The 18,098-nt window shown below is 36.4% G+C and overlaps 3 protein-coding genes across 3 annotated transcripts; all 3 read right to left on the bottom strand.

Moving 5' to 3' along the window:
• Positions 1–6,514: 6,514 nt before the first annotated feature.
• LOC130465553 (uncharacterized) lies at positions 6,515–7,747 on the bottom strand. The gene is made up of 2 exons (XM_056834360.1): positions 7,129–7,747; positions 6,515–6,870 (listed from the first exon to the last, which is right to left on the bottom strand). Exons 1-2 carry the CDS (start codon positions 7,745–7,747, stop codon positions 6,515–6,517), a joined length of 975 nt encoding a protein of 324 aa, XP_056690338.1.
• A 1,700-nt stretch (positions 7,748–9,447) lies between these two features.
• LOC110796673 (pectinesterase 1-like) lies at positions 9,448–13,888 on the bottom strand. The gene is made up of 5 exons (XM_022001747.2): positions 13,714–13,888; positions 12,679–13,027; positions 11,791–11,997; positions 11,453–11,694; positions 9,448–9,902 (listed from the first exon to the last, which is right to left on the bottom strand). Exons 1-5 carry the CDS (start codon positions 13,848–13,850, stop codon positions 9,743–9,745), a joined length of 1,095 nt encoding a protein of 364 aa, XP_021857439.2. The 5' UTR covers positions 13,851–13,888; the 3' UTR covers positions 9,448–9,742.
• Positions 13,889–17,349: 3,461 nt separating this feature from the next.
• On the bottom strand, positions 17,350–17,832 carry LOC130465552 (uncharacterized). Its single transcript, XM_056834359.1, has 2 exons — positions 17,571–17,832; positions 17,350–17,450 (listed from the first exon to the last, which is right to left on the bottom strand). Exons 1-2 carry the CDS (start codon positions 17,830–17,832, stop codon positions 17,350–17,352), a joined length of 363 nt encoding a protein of 120 aa, XP_056690337.1.
• Positions 17,833–18,098: the final 266 nt, after the last annotated feature.

Raw genomic sequence — 18,098 nt, 5'->3', positions numbered from 1 at the left:
AGTTCGTAACGGGCCCAGATGCATTCCATCATAAAATTAATACGCACTAAAAGACTCGATTAAAGTCTCATACACTCCGGATTCTAAGAATCCTAATCTGACAAAGAAACGGCCCAGACCCTATTTTCAACGCCTGGCTCTGGGCGCCGAAATCTTCGGCGCCAAGCCCTGGGTGCTGAAAATACCTGGGACGTGTTCTTTCCTAATTCCTCGTGGATTAGAGTTCTACAATTCTATCTTTCCACGAACTCTTTTCTATAAATAGGGCCCTAAGTTCGACGTGAAAACAACAACACACAATTATTATTCTGAGTATTGACTCTAAACCCCTAAGCCTAAGCCTCACGCTGCAAAAACTGGTCACGCGTTCTGTCGCAATCGATCCATAAATCGAACAGAACGTATCATGTCCCATAACTTGAGATTCGTTAAATAAAAGGAGAAATAGCAAAGTCAAAGTGGTTAGTTTTCTGAGAACCGTGACGCACCTCTCAAGGGTGCGTCGTAATGTGTCCCTTTTCCATGATTTAATTGCTTTCCTCGCCCTTTTATGAACTGTTAAACAAATTAAATCTGATTGTTCTATCACGCCTAATAAAGATAATATGTTGGGAAATTGGATTATCATGCTAGGTCCCTTAAAACAATCTAAATCAGATAATCGCGTTCGATCTAGTACTATATGTTGCATATTGTTAAAATCAACTCAGATTAGTTTAATAGTTAACGCATGTCCCTTCAATTATTTATGCTGAGCTAGTAAGGATATCCTGCCTCTGGAGTTATCGAAGAGCGAGTACTCCTCTCGGTAGTTACAGTCCCCCGAACCCTCAATCTCTACCTTGCGAGTGTATGTTGAGAGATCCCCACACCAGGGATCACAAGGGAACCTACGGCCGTCGTGGTCAAACATAATTGCACTCCCTTTATGTCACGAAAACTGGGTTTTGTCAGTTTTTCTCATTGTCGTTAAAAACTGAATGGCGACTCCTATATTACTAGTCAATTGGGTGTAAACTCACAGGAAATCCAATTACACTTGATTTGACAAAAAGAAACGTCACACCCACGAGGGACAAGGTCACGCATTAGCCTCGTGATTTTTCGACCCCCTCACAACGGCACACACGCATAGGCTCCCTTGCCTCATGCGCGCGCCATGCGCTATGTTGCTCGCTGCATTCGTACCGCACGGGCGACGAGCTCCCTTGCTCGTCGTCGCGTGCCCGCACTATACAACACCTCTTAAGGGTAACACGTAGCTTCCATTGCTTTGTGCGTGCAACATTAATGAGCGTTTTCATAAAAATTTAAAATTTTTAATTCAAAATTAATGACAAATTAATAAAACATATTAATTTCATAATTTTAGGGCGAAAAATCGAAAATTTATTAATGAATTAATTTCCGATTAGCATGGATTCAAATCTAGGTCATAAAAATTAAAATTTTAACATAAATTAACAATTTTTATGGTGGATTTTAATCATAGATACCTAATTAAACTATTAATTAATTATGAAAATCAAATTAATTCTAAATTATTCGAATTTCAACAAATTAATCATAATTACAAATTAGGTTGTATAATTAACAAGGCTAGGCATTCAAACTTGTTAAACACATACTGTAGGTCAATCAAAAATTCAAGATTTATCAACAAGAATCGCAAATACTTAATTTAACATCTTAAATTTACAAACTTTTGCGTTCGAAAAACTAAAACCTCCGAAAAGTCATAGTTAGGCTTCGAATTTGGGAATTCTGGGTTCGGCCGAAAAACAATATTTTTGCCAAAATTTTAGAATGCCTTTTACATGCGGAATTCACACAAAAATCACTCGATTTGGATGAGTAACGAAGAAACTGCCGAAAAACTGCGTACATATAATTAAATAAACGCAATTTGCAATTAATTAACAATTACGAAAATTAATCACCCCTTATAATTCCTTGCAAATTTGTGAAATTTAACCATGTTTATGCAATTTAGATTATGAAAATAATAAGAGGCTCGTGATACCACTGTTAGATTATGATTCATATGACAAAACATAAATCATGCGGAAAAACCATAAAGCTAGGAAAGCATATTATTTACACATAATCATTTAGCATAGTTTAGATGCATACACTTTGTTGCGTGCCCTCCCTAGCTGCGCCCGAACTGAACAAGAATAAGTCTTTAGGACTCCAAGTGTCGTCCCTCCGTAGATAGTCCACAGTACGTCCGGATCCGCCTCAAGATTGACCAACTAGAATCGCCCTTAAGGTACTAGGATTTTCGGCTAGGTTAGTGCAAGTGTATGGCTGAATTTTTCTTTCAAAAACTTACCTTTTGAATACTTCAATCGTCTCGGTAAATAATGACCCTAGGCACTTATTTATAGAGGTATGGAAAGGGAACCGGAATCCTACTAGGATACGAATTAATTAAACTAGAATCCTATTAGAACTCTAATTAATTAGTTTATCCTTTTAGGTTTAGGAATTTAATCATATATCGAAACCTAATAGTTTTAAGATTCGTATAGCACACAAACACACACACGCACGCACAGCAGCCCACGAGGGGCGCCATGCGTGCGCGCGCAGCCCGCGAGCTCGCAGCCCATGCCACGAGGCCCACACGCTGCCACAGCCTTGGCGCGCGCTGGGCCTGCCTTGCGGTGGGCCTGGCGCAGCCTTGGCTGGTGCGTTTGTGGCGCGCTGGCTTGCTGGGCGATGGCCCGGCTTCGTGCTGGGCCTTCGTCCGGCAGGCCTCGTCCGATGCTAATTCGTAAAATACGCTTCCGATTAATTTCCCGATTTCCGGAATTCATTTCCGATACGAACAATATTTAATATTTCCGATTCCGGAATTAATTTCCGTTTCGAACAAATATTTAATATTTCCGTTTCCGGAATTATTTTCCGATTCCGATAATATTTCCGATACAGACAATATTTCCGTTTCCGGCAATATTTCCGATTCCGGCAATATTTCCATTTCCATCAATATTTTCCGATACGTACCATGTTTCCGTTTCCGGCAACATCTACGACTTGGATAATATTTATATTTCCGATACGATCCATATTTCCGTTTCCGGCAATATCATCGTTTCCGGAGTATTCATTTCTTGCTTGTGACGATCTCAGCTCTCACTGAAACCAAGATCCGTCGATTCCGAATATCCATAGATAGAGTATTTAATGCCATTAAATACTTGATCCGTTTACGTACTATTTGTGTGACCCTACGGGTTCAGTCAAGAGTAAGCTGTGGATTAATATCATTAATTCCACTTGAACTGAAGCGGCCTCTAGCTAGGCATTCAGCTCACTTGATCCCACTGAATTATTAACTTGTTAATTAATATTGAACCGCATTTATTAGACTTAACATTGAATGCATACTTGGACCAAGGGCACTATTTCCTTCAGTTAAAACCCTAACTTGAAATTGCCAATAAAACCAATTTAACATCATAAAAATCAATTATTTATTAAATAAACGAATCTGAAAATTCATGCTTTAATAATTAAAACAAGCCTCGTGAATCACAACATATAAATCCTCAAAGTACGGTGTTCATAACCGATTCCCAGCATTTTAATTATTCAAAACAATAATAATAATATAATTTAAAATACGGCATTGAAATAGAATAGGTAAGGAAGAAGAGAATTATACTAATCCGGCCTATAGCACGGAACAACCACGAATTAATGTGATTGGGCGAAAAAGATTGAACAACGAACGAACAAGCAACAACGTCAACACACAACGCACCACTCGTGGGCGTGTGTCAGCAGCGACGAAGAGGAACGGGCAGCAGGGGGGCGCGCAGCAGCGCTGGGCGAGAGGAGGGGTAGCGCGCTGGGCGCGGGCGAAGAGAGTGAGGGAGTGTGGGCGTGAGGGCGAGAGAGAGGGAGTGTGGGCGTGCGGCTGGGCGAGGGAAGGCAGCAGCGGTAGCACCACACAACAACAACAACAACAACAACAACACGCGCACAAGGGGGAAGGGGTGTTGTGTCGTGCAAGGGGAACGAGCAGCAGCGGGGACTCGTGTGCGGGACGAGGGCCGGACGAGCAAGGAGGAAAGAGGAAGAGTGAGGGGCAAAAAAGGGTTTAGGAAAAATAAGGGGGATCATTTAATGAGGGGAGTCCTATTTATAGGCTCCCAAATTTCTAATGGGCTAGGCTTAGGAAATTAGTATTGGGCTTAGGGAATTAAATGATTTTTTTTTTGGCAAGAAAGCAAGGAGTTATATTATAGATTAAACACCAACAAACAACTCAGAAGGAGGAGAGGCAAACCTTCTAGGAAGGACTCCCTCAAAGCTCAAACTGAGAAAAACAGGAGCTCAAAAGAGCAACTTACCAGCTAGTTACAAGGCTAGAAGCCACTCCCTATCCCTAGCTCTAACTTTCTGACTAATGATGCTCATTACTCTATGTTTAACAGTATACTGGATAGTTTTAACAGTACAATCTATGGATGGAACAGAATGTTCCTATATAGCTAGATTCCTAGCTTTCCAAATCTGGTACATAGTACAAGCAACAGCAGCATATGCAACCTTCCTAGTAAAGGAGTTTTTGCAGTATCTATGGATCCACTTAAGGAGATTGAAGAGATTGTTCCTGGAGGAGTTGAAACCAAGCCAAGCCAACACCATGGAACTGCATTCTTTACTAAAATGACACTTGAAGAACAGGTGAGCACTAGTTTCAGTGTCATGTCCACACAAAGCACAGGTTTCATCCATAGTAACCCCATATCTGTGAAGTCTTTCTTTGGTCTTGAGTCTATCCTGGGGAGCCAGCCATATAGTAACTCTATTCTTGGGTAGAGTATACCTATTCCACACAAAATAGTGCCAGTTGACTTTAGGGATCTGATCACACAGGTTCTGATAAGTTACCTTGATAGAGTAGCTAGTAGCAGTGAGCCAAGAAGTGGAGTGTAATCTGTCAGAACATTCTTTTTTCACTTTGCAAATATACTTCATAGCCCAACTGGCTGCCACAGATGGATTGTAATCCACCCAGTTCCTGTTTTTCACATAGACTGCATGCACCCACTTCACCCACAGGTTGTCTTGTTTTTGAGCTATAGCCCAGGCCAGTTTCCCAACTGCAGCTTCATTCCAAAGAGCTAAATTTCTGAAGCCAAGACCCCCTTGAGTTTTAGACCCACAAAGAACATGCCAAGCCACAGGACTTGGCCTACTGTCATCATAGGTTCCATACCACAGGTAAGCCCTACATACTGCATTGATTTTCCTGATAACAGGCTTTGGGAGGATGAATATTTTCCCCCAATAAATGCTAATGCTCATTAGAACAGAATTAACAAGTTGAATTCTCCCTGCAAAGGAGAGGTGTCTTTAACTCCAAGTTTTGATTCTAGAAACCATTTTGTCCACCAGTTTATCACACTCACCAATGTGAAGTTTCCTTGTACTTATAGGAACACCTAAATACTTGAGAGGGAGAGAGGCAAAGGAGAACCCAAAGAGTGATCCAATGGCATGATTTGTAGAATTATCAACACCACAGTAGTAAACAGAGGACTTGCTTGGATTAGCTTGGAGTCCAGTAGTGTTGGAAAACACTTTGAACCCCTCCAGCAGCAATGCAACAGAGTGTAGGTTACCATTACAGAACATCAGCAAATCATCAGCAAAGCATAAATGGATCAGCTGAAGGGATCTACATCTGGTATGAAACTTAAACTGAGTACACTCACCAACAGCTTTCATTGATCTTGAGAAATATTCCATGCAAAGAGTAAAAAGCAATGGTGAGAGGGGATCCCCTTGTCTTAGCCCTCTTCTTGGCTGGATAAGGTCAGCTGGCTCACCATTGATGAGGATGGAATATCTTGTAGTGGAGAGACATGTCATAATAAGTTGGACAAAGAATGGGGGAAAACCAAGGTCCAGCATAACTTTCTCAATGAATGACCACTCAACGGTGTCATAAGCTTTCCTAATATCCACCTTCATTAGGCAACAAGGCTGAGTTTGGGAGTGATTATACATTTTGATGAGATCCTGACAAATGAGGACATTGTGCAGGATGGATCTACCAGAAACAAAAGCACCTTGATTGTGGGTGATCAAATCAGGTAAAACCTGACTCAACTTGCTACAGATAAGCTTGGAGATGCATTTATAGATGACATTGCAACAAGCAATGGGTCTGAAATCACTGACAGAGGCAGGAACTGACACTTTTGGAATCAAGGTGATGGAAGTCACATTGAGTTCTTTGAGAATCTTGCCTGTGTGGAAAACAATCAGTTATGGCTTTATGCAGATCATCCTTCACAATATGCCATGTTGCTTTGTAAAATTGACTGTTGTAACCATCCAGGCCAGGTGCCTTATGGTTAGGGATGGACCATAGTACAGCTTTGATATCATCCATGGTGAAATTACAATCCAGCAAAGATCTATGAGCATCATTGAGTCTAGGGCCTCTATTCATAATGGCAGTGTTGACATGGCACCTTTGATCCATCTAGTTACAGAACAGATCTTTGTAGAATTGAGAGAAAGCCTTTTTAACCCCATTAGGTGTTCCTACCCAACTCCCATGCATATCCTGAATGGAGTGAATGGTGTTCTGCTGTCTTCTCTGTTTTATACTTTGATGGAAGAGCCTGGTGTTCTCATCCCCCTTTTCTAGCCACTGGATCTTGGCAGTTTGTTGTAGGAAGGACATGTACACCTGGTGTGCACTTTTGTAAGCTTCTGCAGCCTGTTTCTCTTCTGTAGCAGCAATATCATCACCAGGATTAGCATGAAGATTGGCTTGCTTTGTCAATAAGTCAGCATAGATTCTCACATCATTAGCCTCCACATCATTGAACCCCTCTTTATTAAGGAGTTACAGATCCAGCTTGAGCCATTTCAGTCTCTAGAGTATTCTAAACATGTGACACCCATGAACATGTTTATGCCAGTTACTATGGACCACCTCAAAAAACTTATCTGCACAAGTCCACATATTATAAAATCTAAAAGGTCTTCTGATAGGGTTATCAGTGTAGCTTTTCAGCACCATTGGACAGTGATCAAACATACCCTCGGGTAAGAAGTGAGCCTCCACAGTAGGAAATAGATCAGTCTAACTTGTGGTTGACAGAACTCTATCAATTTTGGATAGAACCCTATCCTCCCCCATCTGTTTATTATTCCAAGGATATTGTCTCCCCATAGTTTTAATTGTAGAGAGATTACAATAGGCCATGCAGGATCTCATGGGTTGGATATCCCTAATTCTGACTGGTGCACCAACTCTGTCCTCTATATCCATTAGGGCATTAAAATCACCCATAATGACCCAAGGTTGATTACAATGGTCAGCAATCTGACACAAGGAATTCCACAATGGGACTCTATCCTTCATATCATTCATACCATAGATAAACGTGCCAAAGAAACCAGTGCCAGTACTCCTGGGGGTGATAAAACAATGAACATGTTGACTACTCATAGACTCAATATTCACTGTAAAGCTATTAGGATCCCAGGCCAAAATAATTCTACCAGAGGTAGAATGATTCACATTGGTGGTGAAGTTCCACCCAGGACAAACATTCAAGTAAAGATCACCTAACTTAGGTCTCTTCACCTTTGTTTCCAGGAGGCTAACCAGTTTAATTCTGTGAGTGTGAATGAATCTCCTCACTTCATTTTGTTTTGCTTTCCTGTTTTTCCCCATGATGTTCCAGCTCAATATACTATCCATTGGATCTAGGGATCATCAACCCCTAGTCCAACAGACTTTCATCATCAACTACAGTCTCAACTTCATCATAATCATCCATGTTGAGAATCTGGAAGCTATTCCTTGTGTTAACTGGTTTCGATTGTTGGCATTGCTGCTTACTGAAAGAGGTGGCCTGCACAAAACCATCAGTAGCAACCACACCATGTGTACCCTCCCTTTGAGCCACAGTAGACTCATCCTCCCGTGTCTGAGTTGGGGCATGCACAACCCTAGCCTGTTGTATAGGTTTAGGTACCCATACCTTCCTTTGTGGGGCCTTCAAAATTTTTGAGCAATGAGCACTCTCATGGCCAAACCCTCTACAGTGAGAGCATAAGATTGGAAGCCAATCATATTCTACAGGTTGATCAACTATGTGACCTTTCTCATTGACAAACTAGATCTGTTTAGGACATAGCTGACCAATATTTGCCTCAACCAGAACCTTGGCAAACATCAGCTTGTCCCTATTCTTAGTAGCTTGGTCCACTTTAATGGCTTTACCCACCTGACCAGCTATTTTGAACAAGCTTTTCTCCCCCCAATACTTATCATCTAACCCTGGAAGTTTAATCCATAATGGAACTTGTTTCACAGGATCTTTTTAATAGTTGACATCTGCAGACCAGGTCTTAACAATCAAAGGTTTTTTGTCAAAAAAGTAGGCATTCCCCTGAAGAATTTTGTGACAGTTCTCCATGGTGGTGAATCGGACAACATAGATGCCTTTCCCAATCAAAGCAACCTTGTCCACCCCCATTTTCCCCCAGATTCTATGTACAAATCCCTCCATCACATGTTGAGGGGGATTAGCTCCCAACACATAGCACACAATAGCTGACTGCCAGAAAGCAATCTCATCCTCAATATCTTCAAGATCAATTGTAACAGGGGCTGGAACAGGGGAATTCTCAATCACAACAGTTTCAACAGAATCAACATGTACATGTTCATCATTATCATCAAAATGCATAATCACAGGATCACCATTATGAGAATGATCAATTTTAGACCCATTACCCCCATTCCCGCCAAATTTTAAATTCGAAGAAAAATGGGTACGAACATCATGTCCAGATTCAACTCCATTAATCCAAGCATTGAATTCATTACGCACCTGTGAACGCATTTGTAAAGCAGCCAGTGAAGATTTGGGGGTGAGAATTTCGGGTTCCAATAATCTCGGGTCTGGGTCTGAAATCGAACCCTCCGAAATTGCATCATCATCCTCCATTGATGGGGGTTGAGTGTTCTTCGAGGATGCGCGAGTAATAGGCTTAGTGAGAGCATCCTTATTCTTATTCGGTTGTTTTCCAGAAGATTTGCCATGGTTCTTTCGAGGTCTTCCCATGGTGTCGAAGGAGGTGAGGAGATCGCCTCTTCGAAACCTCTCAACCATAGCTATTCAAAATTAATTGCCTGGGAATTAAATGATTGGGCTAGCTTAAAGCTTTGAATTAATTCTTTTGATTGGGCTCGTTTAATAAAACGAGTTGGACTTTTCATTTAAAACCCAAACCTTTTCTTTTCATTTAATGAGGGGAAAAAGGGTTAACTATAATCATGAAACATCCAAAGTACAAAATGATAGCATAATAATTAAAAAGGGTTAACTATAATAATTAAATCAGTGAGAATAATTTAAAATTGCTTTAACTATAATCATGAAACATCCAAAGTACAAAATGATAGCATAATTTTTTATCCCCATGTTAATTATACAATATATTTTTGTATAAATAGTATACCTATACAATTTAAATCTTCACAAAATGTTATTATTGAAAGAAAAATCTAGAGGCGGAAATCTATACCAAATAGTTCAGTACTATATATTGTACCAACTCATTTGTATCACAACATATAATTATATTTGTGTGTAACACGTCATTACTTAATATGGTGTATGGATTTCTCGAGCATCCTTACTACAAAAAAGTGTATCCCTAACATTTACTACTAGTTTAGTAGACTTCACAACTTGGGAGGTGGAAGTAACCATTTTTCTGCATCAATATATTCTAAATTAATGAATGGTTTGGCCTCTACTTCTGTCAATATTTTGGTGTATGGAACCCTTTTAGTAAGCACTGCACCGGGACCTTTGTTTTTGTACTCACCAAAGTATATAACCCTACATACATAAAATTAAATGATATCAACATTTTAATGGTAACATGTGTTTCAGGAGAAGTAAATGCAGCCATCAATGCCTAAAAATTCATGGAGGCAAAATAATATGTATATAGTTGTTGAATTGAAAAATAGAAAACTTCAAATTTACGTATAAAGAAAACAAATATATAAAGTTACCAACATTAACGACCAATATAGGTGTTGTAAATTACACTTTTTGATAGTAAAGTTTGGTATATAATTATTCTTACGTGAGGGAGATTTAAATATTTAGTTTGATATAATATAACTAGCTATATGAGATTAAATATTTTCTTTTTATGTTCTAAGGATAATATTAGTAATTATTTTTCTTTTCTCAATAACTTCTTTATAATTTATAAAATTAGAAGAAATCAATATAAAAGTATCATACTAATAAATAATTAAAACTTATACAGTATTATTCATTGTTATTGTTTTTAAAAGTCCTTTCCAATGATAAATATTGAAAGAAAGCTAATTCAGAGAACAAGGATAATTTAACTTTATCCGTCTTATTTGTGTTTTTAACTACTCCCTTTGGCCTTGAATGTTAATCTATTTTCAAATTTAAGAAAATCCAACATAAGTACACTTGACTAGTGGTGTGCAAAAAATGGTCAGACCGGGAAAATTGACCGGACTGACTTCAAACAGGACCGCCTTCGAGCCGGACAACACCGGGGACAATTGGTCCGGTCTTCGACTCTCCGGGTCAAGAAATATATTTTTCCGGTCATGGATCCAATCGGGTCCAAAATCCTTTAAAATCGGGTTCTGACAGGACCGATTTTTCTTAAAAAATATAAAATATGCTACTTAAAAAGTTAATTTTTCCCTTTAGTAATTTGTAAATATTACTATATTGTGAAATATTGTATTTTATCTTTCAAAAAAGGGCCTTAAACAATAAGTTTTTTATGTAAATTTTTTCTCTTTTATCGTAATTAATAGAAAAAATATAATATATATAGAAATAAGTCTACAATCGGTCCAAACCGATCCGGTTCGGGTTTTGGAAATATTTTTTGGGTCCGGTCGGGTCCGGTACGGTCTGGGTTCAGTCCAAGCATAACCGGTCCGGCTTTTGGTTCTTTATTATCAATTTTCGGTCTTCGGGTTGGTTCAGTTCGATCCGGTCCGGGTCAATTTGGACCGATGAACACCCCTACACTTGACCCATAAATCTCAATAGAAATTAACCCATGCGGCTAAGACTTAGGGGAGGGAAATAATTAAGGTGTTTAATGGGGATAAATTTTATTTGGGAGTGGACCAGTGGGTCAGTTGGATATTTATAGAGTATAGTGGGGATAAATTTTAGAAAAATAAATATTCCAAAAAGAACTAACAACAAAAAGAACAACTCAGTACGAAAAGAGGACTAACATTCAAGAACTGATGGAGTAAAATCTTGTTTCAATTTTTCTTTTAACTATTAAAACTATATACTCTTAAAACATTTATGAAAGTAAAAGTATGGAATTGGAGATTAAAAAAAAATTAAAATGTGAAAGAGGTATTTACTTTTGTGATTCTGGATTGTAATGGTTATTCCAACCCTCGGGTCTGATGACATCACTTATGTCACAATAAGAGAATACAGTAATTGATTCTCCATACCATGGTCTTCCTAAGTATCCATGACCACCTGTTCCAGTCACCGGACAATGGACAAAGGAGTATCCAGCATCCACACTTGGATTTTTCCTTGCGTGAGCAACAATAAACGCTTCAAGATCTCCCGAAAGAACATGGAGCTCAGTATTCTGTTAATGAATATATTATATTACGTTGTTAGTAAGCACAACATTGTAATTTACAATCAACTCTTTTTTAATGTTAGTAATTGTGAATATTTTTACCAAATATAGAGTTTTGGCTTCGCCAAATATAAAATCAACTGTTCCTTCAATATAGCAATCCTTGAAGAAATGTTTTCCTTTGTCATCACAAACAGTGTCTTGGAATCCTACAAATTTACAATTATAAAATGCTGCTTTATCACCAGTTATTCTCAATGCAACAGCTTGTTGTCCCTTGCGCTTGCCATCTGGCCTTGGAGCAGAATTCTACAATATTCCCAAAGAATATATTAAAGAATAAATAGTTAGGTTCTTTACAAAAACTTAAATCCTCACGGACGACATATGGAACTTTCATTTTAGTTTTTCATACTTTATACTCTTTTATTTAAATCCGCAATTTCTTTATTATTATCCAATCAACTCTTAGTAAATTATATTAATAATTAGAACTAAATATATATAAACAATTGAAATAAAAATTTATGCATGTAATAATAAAAAGGCTACAGTGACGTGGTGATTTTTTTTTTGAAAAAAAAAGACATAATATCTTCATTAATTATGTAAAACTATATATTGTTTATAATTACTGACCTATGCTTAAATTCTTTCAAACAAATACTCACTTTTGAATGCTTGTACCAAATGTTTTCTCTCTATATAATATGTAAAAGAGAAAAAGCTTTTCTTATGTTCGCATGAGGCCATTTGTGTCAGTAGTTGTAAAAGATTACATGTTTATATCTAAAGGTAATTAATCTTAAGTAACTTAATATTGTATGTTCATTTTTGATTGAAATATATTACTTTAAAAGAATCTCCTAAAATATCATTAATATAAAAAGTCAAATAAAATATTAAAAACCATGAATTCCATAACTTTAAAAACAGACATTAAAATATAAAAGATGGAAAATTGAGTAAAAGAAAGGAAGGATTGCATACCGAAACAATTATATTTTTAGCAACAAAGTAATCAGACATTACAATCAAGGTTGCACTGTCTACCGTCCCATATTCAGTAGCTGTTCCGGAAAATGTTATAGTTGGCCTGTTCTCAGGATCTGTCCCATAAAATGTCACATATGCCTTAAATCTATCGACTTTCACCTTTTCCCTATATTCACCCGGTCCAATTTTTATTATTACACGTTTAGTGTTTCCTATTTTGACGTGCTTGACAGCATCTGATATAGTCTTAAATTTTCCTGTCCCATCTTGTCTTACTTCAATAATTTCTACTCCATCACTTTCTGCTTCGACTAAATTTTGTTCTAATTTCCCTTCTTGTTGGCTGTAAAAATGCATAAAATGAAATCAATGTGATTATACGAGCAATGGATTACTGTTACATAATTAATTAATAGAAAAACAAGTACAAAATATAATAAAAATAATATCCAAAAATTAAAATTAAATGTTATCAAAGTAATAACAAAAAATAATAGTAAATAAATATCTTAGGATAAAAAAGTTCAAAATTAATGAATATGATGAGCCTTGAGTTGAGATTTAAATGGTACTTTAAAAAAACAATACATTTCCAACAAGAACAATACACTCTCGATACTACATCTCATCCTTTAATGTTCTTTGTAATTGTTATTTATACAGATTCTAATACAATTTTAATTTGCTATTAAATAGCTGTATTACGTTTGAATTTTTTAAAAAAGAAGTTATATTCTCAAGGTAAAAATAAATTCGAATTTAACACTATCTCACATGATAATATTTTAATATAGGTATGAGTGAGAGTTTAACGTAACATAGTTAAAACTACGGATAAAATTTACAAACCGTGAAGAACATAAAGAAATAGAGGTAGCACTATGTAATGGTATCACATTTTTAATTAATGAATTTAGAAACTAAAATTATTTCCGAGAAACACTCAAAAACATCATTTTTCCCTCTAATATCTTTAGGAAGAAAAGAGATGAGGAACAAATTATTTATCGCATTATAAACATATTATACCTTACTGGTTTGACTACATTTTCAAACCAAGTATTAATTTCCGCTTTGTTTGCTGGAATTTCAGTTTGTGCGGTTGCAGTAAGAACTACATTGACAAGAAGAAAAACTGTCAAAATATTTCTAAGTTGTCTCCCCATTTTTTATTTTTTAAATAAATCTCACTCTTAGATTTGTTTTAAAATTTTATCGGTTAATTTCAGGTTAAATAATATATGTTTTATACAAGGTGAAGAGTAGAAAATATAGGGGAAAATTGACTCCCTCCGTACAAAAAAGATGGCTATTGTTGAAGGACTAAATTTAGAATGATATTCCAATATTAGGAAGAAAAATGAATTTGAATTCATTTACATGCACAAAAAAAATCAATAAGGATTTATTTTAAGTGTTATGGAATTATTCTTTTCTTACCTAAGCCAATGACTGCTTCTTAAAAAAATTTATTTTAATTTAATCTCTTTTTCAATAAATTATAACGGCTATAAAATATCAACAAATAATATAAAGTATTTTCTCAAAATTTAAATAATTGATGTCTGGCTTGTTGTCATGTGTTAGGTTGAGTTGTAGTAATTGATGGGAACAATTATTATGGGTTAAATACGATTTTTCATTTCGTAATATAAAAAAGGTAACTTGGGTGGATATGAAAATTCATGCATTGTGTATTTTTATCCCACCACGAACTTGACACCCATACCCTTCATCCAAGGATTATGCATTCATTTTTGTAACTTTTCTCTATTATCTTTATGGTAAAAAATCTCCTACTCAGTGATTAACTTTGACGACCCTTTGATGTTTGGTCGTATCTTTAGAAATATTTAGAGTTGGACATGCAATGAAAAATATTATTAAAAGTAAATTTCAATAAGAACTATAACTAAACATTTTAATTCTTAAACCTAGAGTGAAATTAATAGCAAGGCATCACTACGAAGTCTGAAATAATGAGTTAATTAGTTGGAAATTTTTAATGGAGTTTTTCTTTTGGAATTGAAATAAGATGAGTTTATAACCTAATTAATTTTTAGGAAATTATTATTTTTATTATTAGGAATAACTCTATTTTTTGCAGACTGTTAATAGCAGATGAATTTTAACTGTGCACCCTTCCCTATAGATCGAACTAACAATGTTACATAGCAATTGCATTGTCATCCTTTGTTCATCATCTAACACCCTTTGTGGGAAGCTCGTAGTTCCCTTCCTCCCGAGGTGATTATTTTCGTATTCTTTGAAAGCTTTTGAAAATCTGATTTTTATGCCTTTAACAAGTTGTGTTTACAACAATTTAATTTGAAAAACTATAGCCAAAATTTAAGAAGCCGTATTGTAGAAAATTACTTAATTTTTGAAATCCAACTGATGCACCCTTAGGTAGTCGTTATACCTAAAGGAGCACACAAGTGATAAAATTTCATTGACTCAATCCTATGACACAACAACGAGTATAGTAGACAAGGGTTAATTAAGTAAGGGGTCGAATCCACAAGGAGTAATGTTTAGTACTAAGCCGATAATCAATGCATGAATGGATTGCAAGAAGACAAATAAGGGGTTTTGGTTGATTTCTAGTGGTAAGGATACTAGGGAGTGAAATCTCCACACTTAATATTAGGAAGAAGAATCGAACTGATAACTCAAGACTCCAAGACTAATAACGAATCACAAAAGTGACCTACGCACCCTATAAATATGAATCCCCCAACTTTCATTGGTGAGACTCACTTCACACAAGTGAACGTTCCCTCGCCGAAGGTCGGAACACTTGCAAGACATGTAGCATAGCACTTTGGTCATCTCAATCCACTCTAAATGAGTGGACATCAACATACACCTAATTCTACCTAGCCCCGAGTTTCACCGGTGGCTAGACTACACAATCTTATTAGCAACATCACATAAGAACGAGCAATCAAGACCTTCGAACCTCCCTTGGTGCCACTTTAAGTCCTCACAAAGGGTGTAGGAAATAAAGTATTAAGTTGGCGTTCCTGTGGTCATACTACTAAGAAAAATGCACAAATCAACATAATAATTCGTTGATATGGAAATAGCATGAGAATGAGGAACTAAATGATCAATTTATCCAAACCATACATTGGGGTCACCCAACCACTAGTTGGTTGACAAGTCACCCATAATGAAATTAATAGAAGCAATATCATAAATGAAAGTATTGAATGACAAATGTAATGACAAGTAAATAAATTAAGTAGATTAGAAAGCAATAAATGTAAGAAAATAACCTCAATCAATAAAGAACTTGGAGAGAGAAAATCGCAAAAACTTTCCTAAACTTAGTAATATAACTATTCTAATGTGCAAATGGGGAGGACCCCAAATGAAGTAAATAAAAACTAGTAAGAGAGTGAAGCTTTTCTTGGATAGCTTGGCTTTGGGTTTGTGTTTTCAAGTTGGAGTATTTATACATAAAGGGAAAAGTGGCTCATCCGTGTCAAATAAGCAGAAACAGAGTAACCGCTTCAGCGGACCGTGCAAGATTGGCACGGGTGGTGCCGTGGTGGAAGGTAAGATGCCACAACGTTGCACGGTCCGTGCAGGATGGCACGAGTCGTGCAGTGATTTCTCTTTTCCTTCTTCCTTGTAGCAGCGTGGCACGGGCTGGTTAGATGTTGCACGGGCCATGTAAAGGGTATGTGCACTGCTTCACTAGGCTTTCTTCTTCCTCTTCTTCATTCTTTCCCTATATTTTCTCCGAGTATATATGGTCATGCATGGAGAGAACCTCCGAGCGAGCAAATGAGTGATCCTTAGTTCCTTACGTCCTTTAAGCTTCAAAACCTGTTAAATCTCATACAAGCATCAAAGCAAATCAAAGGAGTGAAGGCATAAAATACAGACTATAAAGTAATAAACATGCTCTAACTAATAAAATTATCCTAGAAAAAAAAGTAAAATATACTATAAAAAGGAGTAATAAAAGGTGTTATCACCAACCTATGAAGCGGAGCCATTTTGATTTTATGGTTAATCACACTTTGATTTTAGAATATTTTGAATGCTTGGAAAAATAGAAATTTTGGGTTTGAATAGAATTTTTGAAGGAGTCGCTACCAAATATTTTAGGTCAGTTTGGAACGCCATAATGACTCGCAATAGACATAGGACTTTGGAACACAAACATTTTAGAAGTAAACACACCATGAAATATATTTTTTCACTTAAAAAAGAAAGTAATCGTTTTTTATCTCTATTCTATAAGGGAATTCCTAAGATAATTAATGTAAATGACCTTTTAGTGTCCTGTATAAAATATTCTAAAGTATCCTTAATGGTAACAAATTATATGATACACGGGTGTTAAATTACTAAATATATACTACCTCTGTTTCAAAATTAATGATTTTACACTTTCTATTTTAGTTCGTTTCGTAATGTTCTTTACACTTTGTTTTATTCTATTTTTAGAAATGAAATTTACTACTTTACCCTTCTTACCCCACAATATTTACAAATTTTCACTTACTTTTCTCTTACTTTATTTAATTTTTTTTGGCAAATAATAGTGAATTATATTACCAAGAGAAAGATACACCCTAACATCAGAGTCAACAAACAGAGTTCCCTAACAAAGGAACTCCACACCAAAACAACACAGAACCAGGACATCTACTGATTCCTACAAGCTACAATGAAAAGGACTCTTCTAACAACATTATCTACAGGATCAAACTGCTTGCTAAATACACTAGCATTTCTCTGAAGCCAAACTGCATACACAGTTTCAATAAAAGCTATACTACATTGTTGATCCTTCTTCTTTGTACTTCGACTTTTAACTGCTGCCCACTTTATCTCTTCCTGTCAGCTTCTAATACTCCTTTGGATACCCAACTGCAACAACACTGTTCTCCAGATATCCTGAGAGTAATAACACTCAAAGAAAAGAAGGGACAACTTCTCATCCTGTACCTGGCAGAATTCACAAACACCATCAATATTGAGATTCCATGATAGCAACCTTTCTTTAGTAGGAAGCCTATTCTGCAGAGCCAGCCAAGTGATGAAAATGGCTTTTGGACTGGCTTTGCTATTACACACTATTCTCTTCCACTGCACCTGACTGCCACCAAGGTGTAGGGCCTTATACATCCTGTTGATCTTGAATTTCCCATTCTCAATGAACTGATCCACCCCACCTGCTTGCAACAAAATCTCCCTCTGTTGCCAAATCTTCTTATAATACCCCGGAATTTCAAAACATGGTTAGGTAACTTTAATTATTTTTATTAGCTTAAAATTCGTTTTAAAATTTTAATCGCGTACTTTATTAACGAAATTTTTATTTATGAATTTTAATATTACTTCACGATTTATTCTTCAGATTATAAAATTTAATTTCATATTTACGAGAATAG

This window comes from Spinacia oleracea, chromosome 1 (assembly GCF_020520425.1).
Source record: "Spinacia oleracea cultivar Varoflay chromosome 1, BTI_SOV_V1, whole genome shotgun sequence".
Lineage (NCBI taxonomy): Eukaryota > Viridiplantae > Streptophyta > Magnoliopsida > Caryophyllales > Amaranthaceae > Spinacia > Spinacia oleracea.
This window is presented reverse-complemented; position numbering and strand designations above follow the sequence as displayed.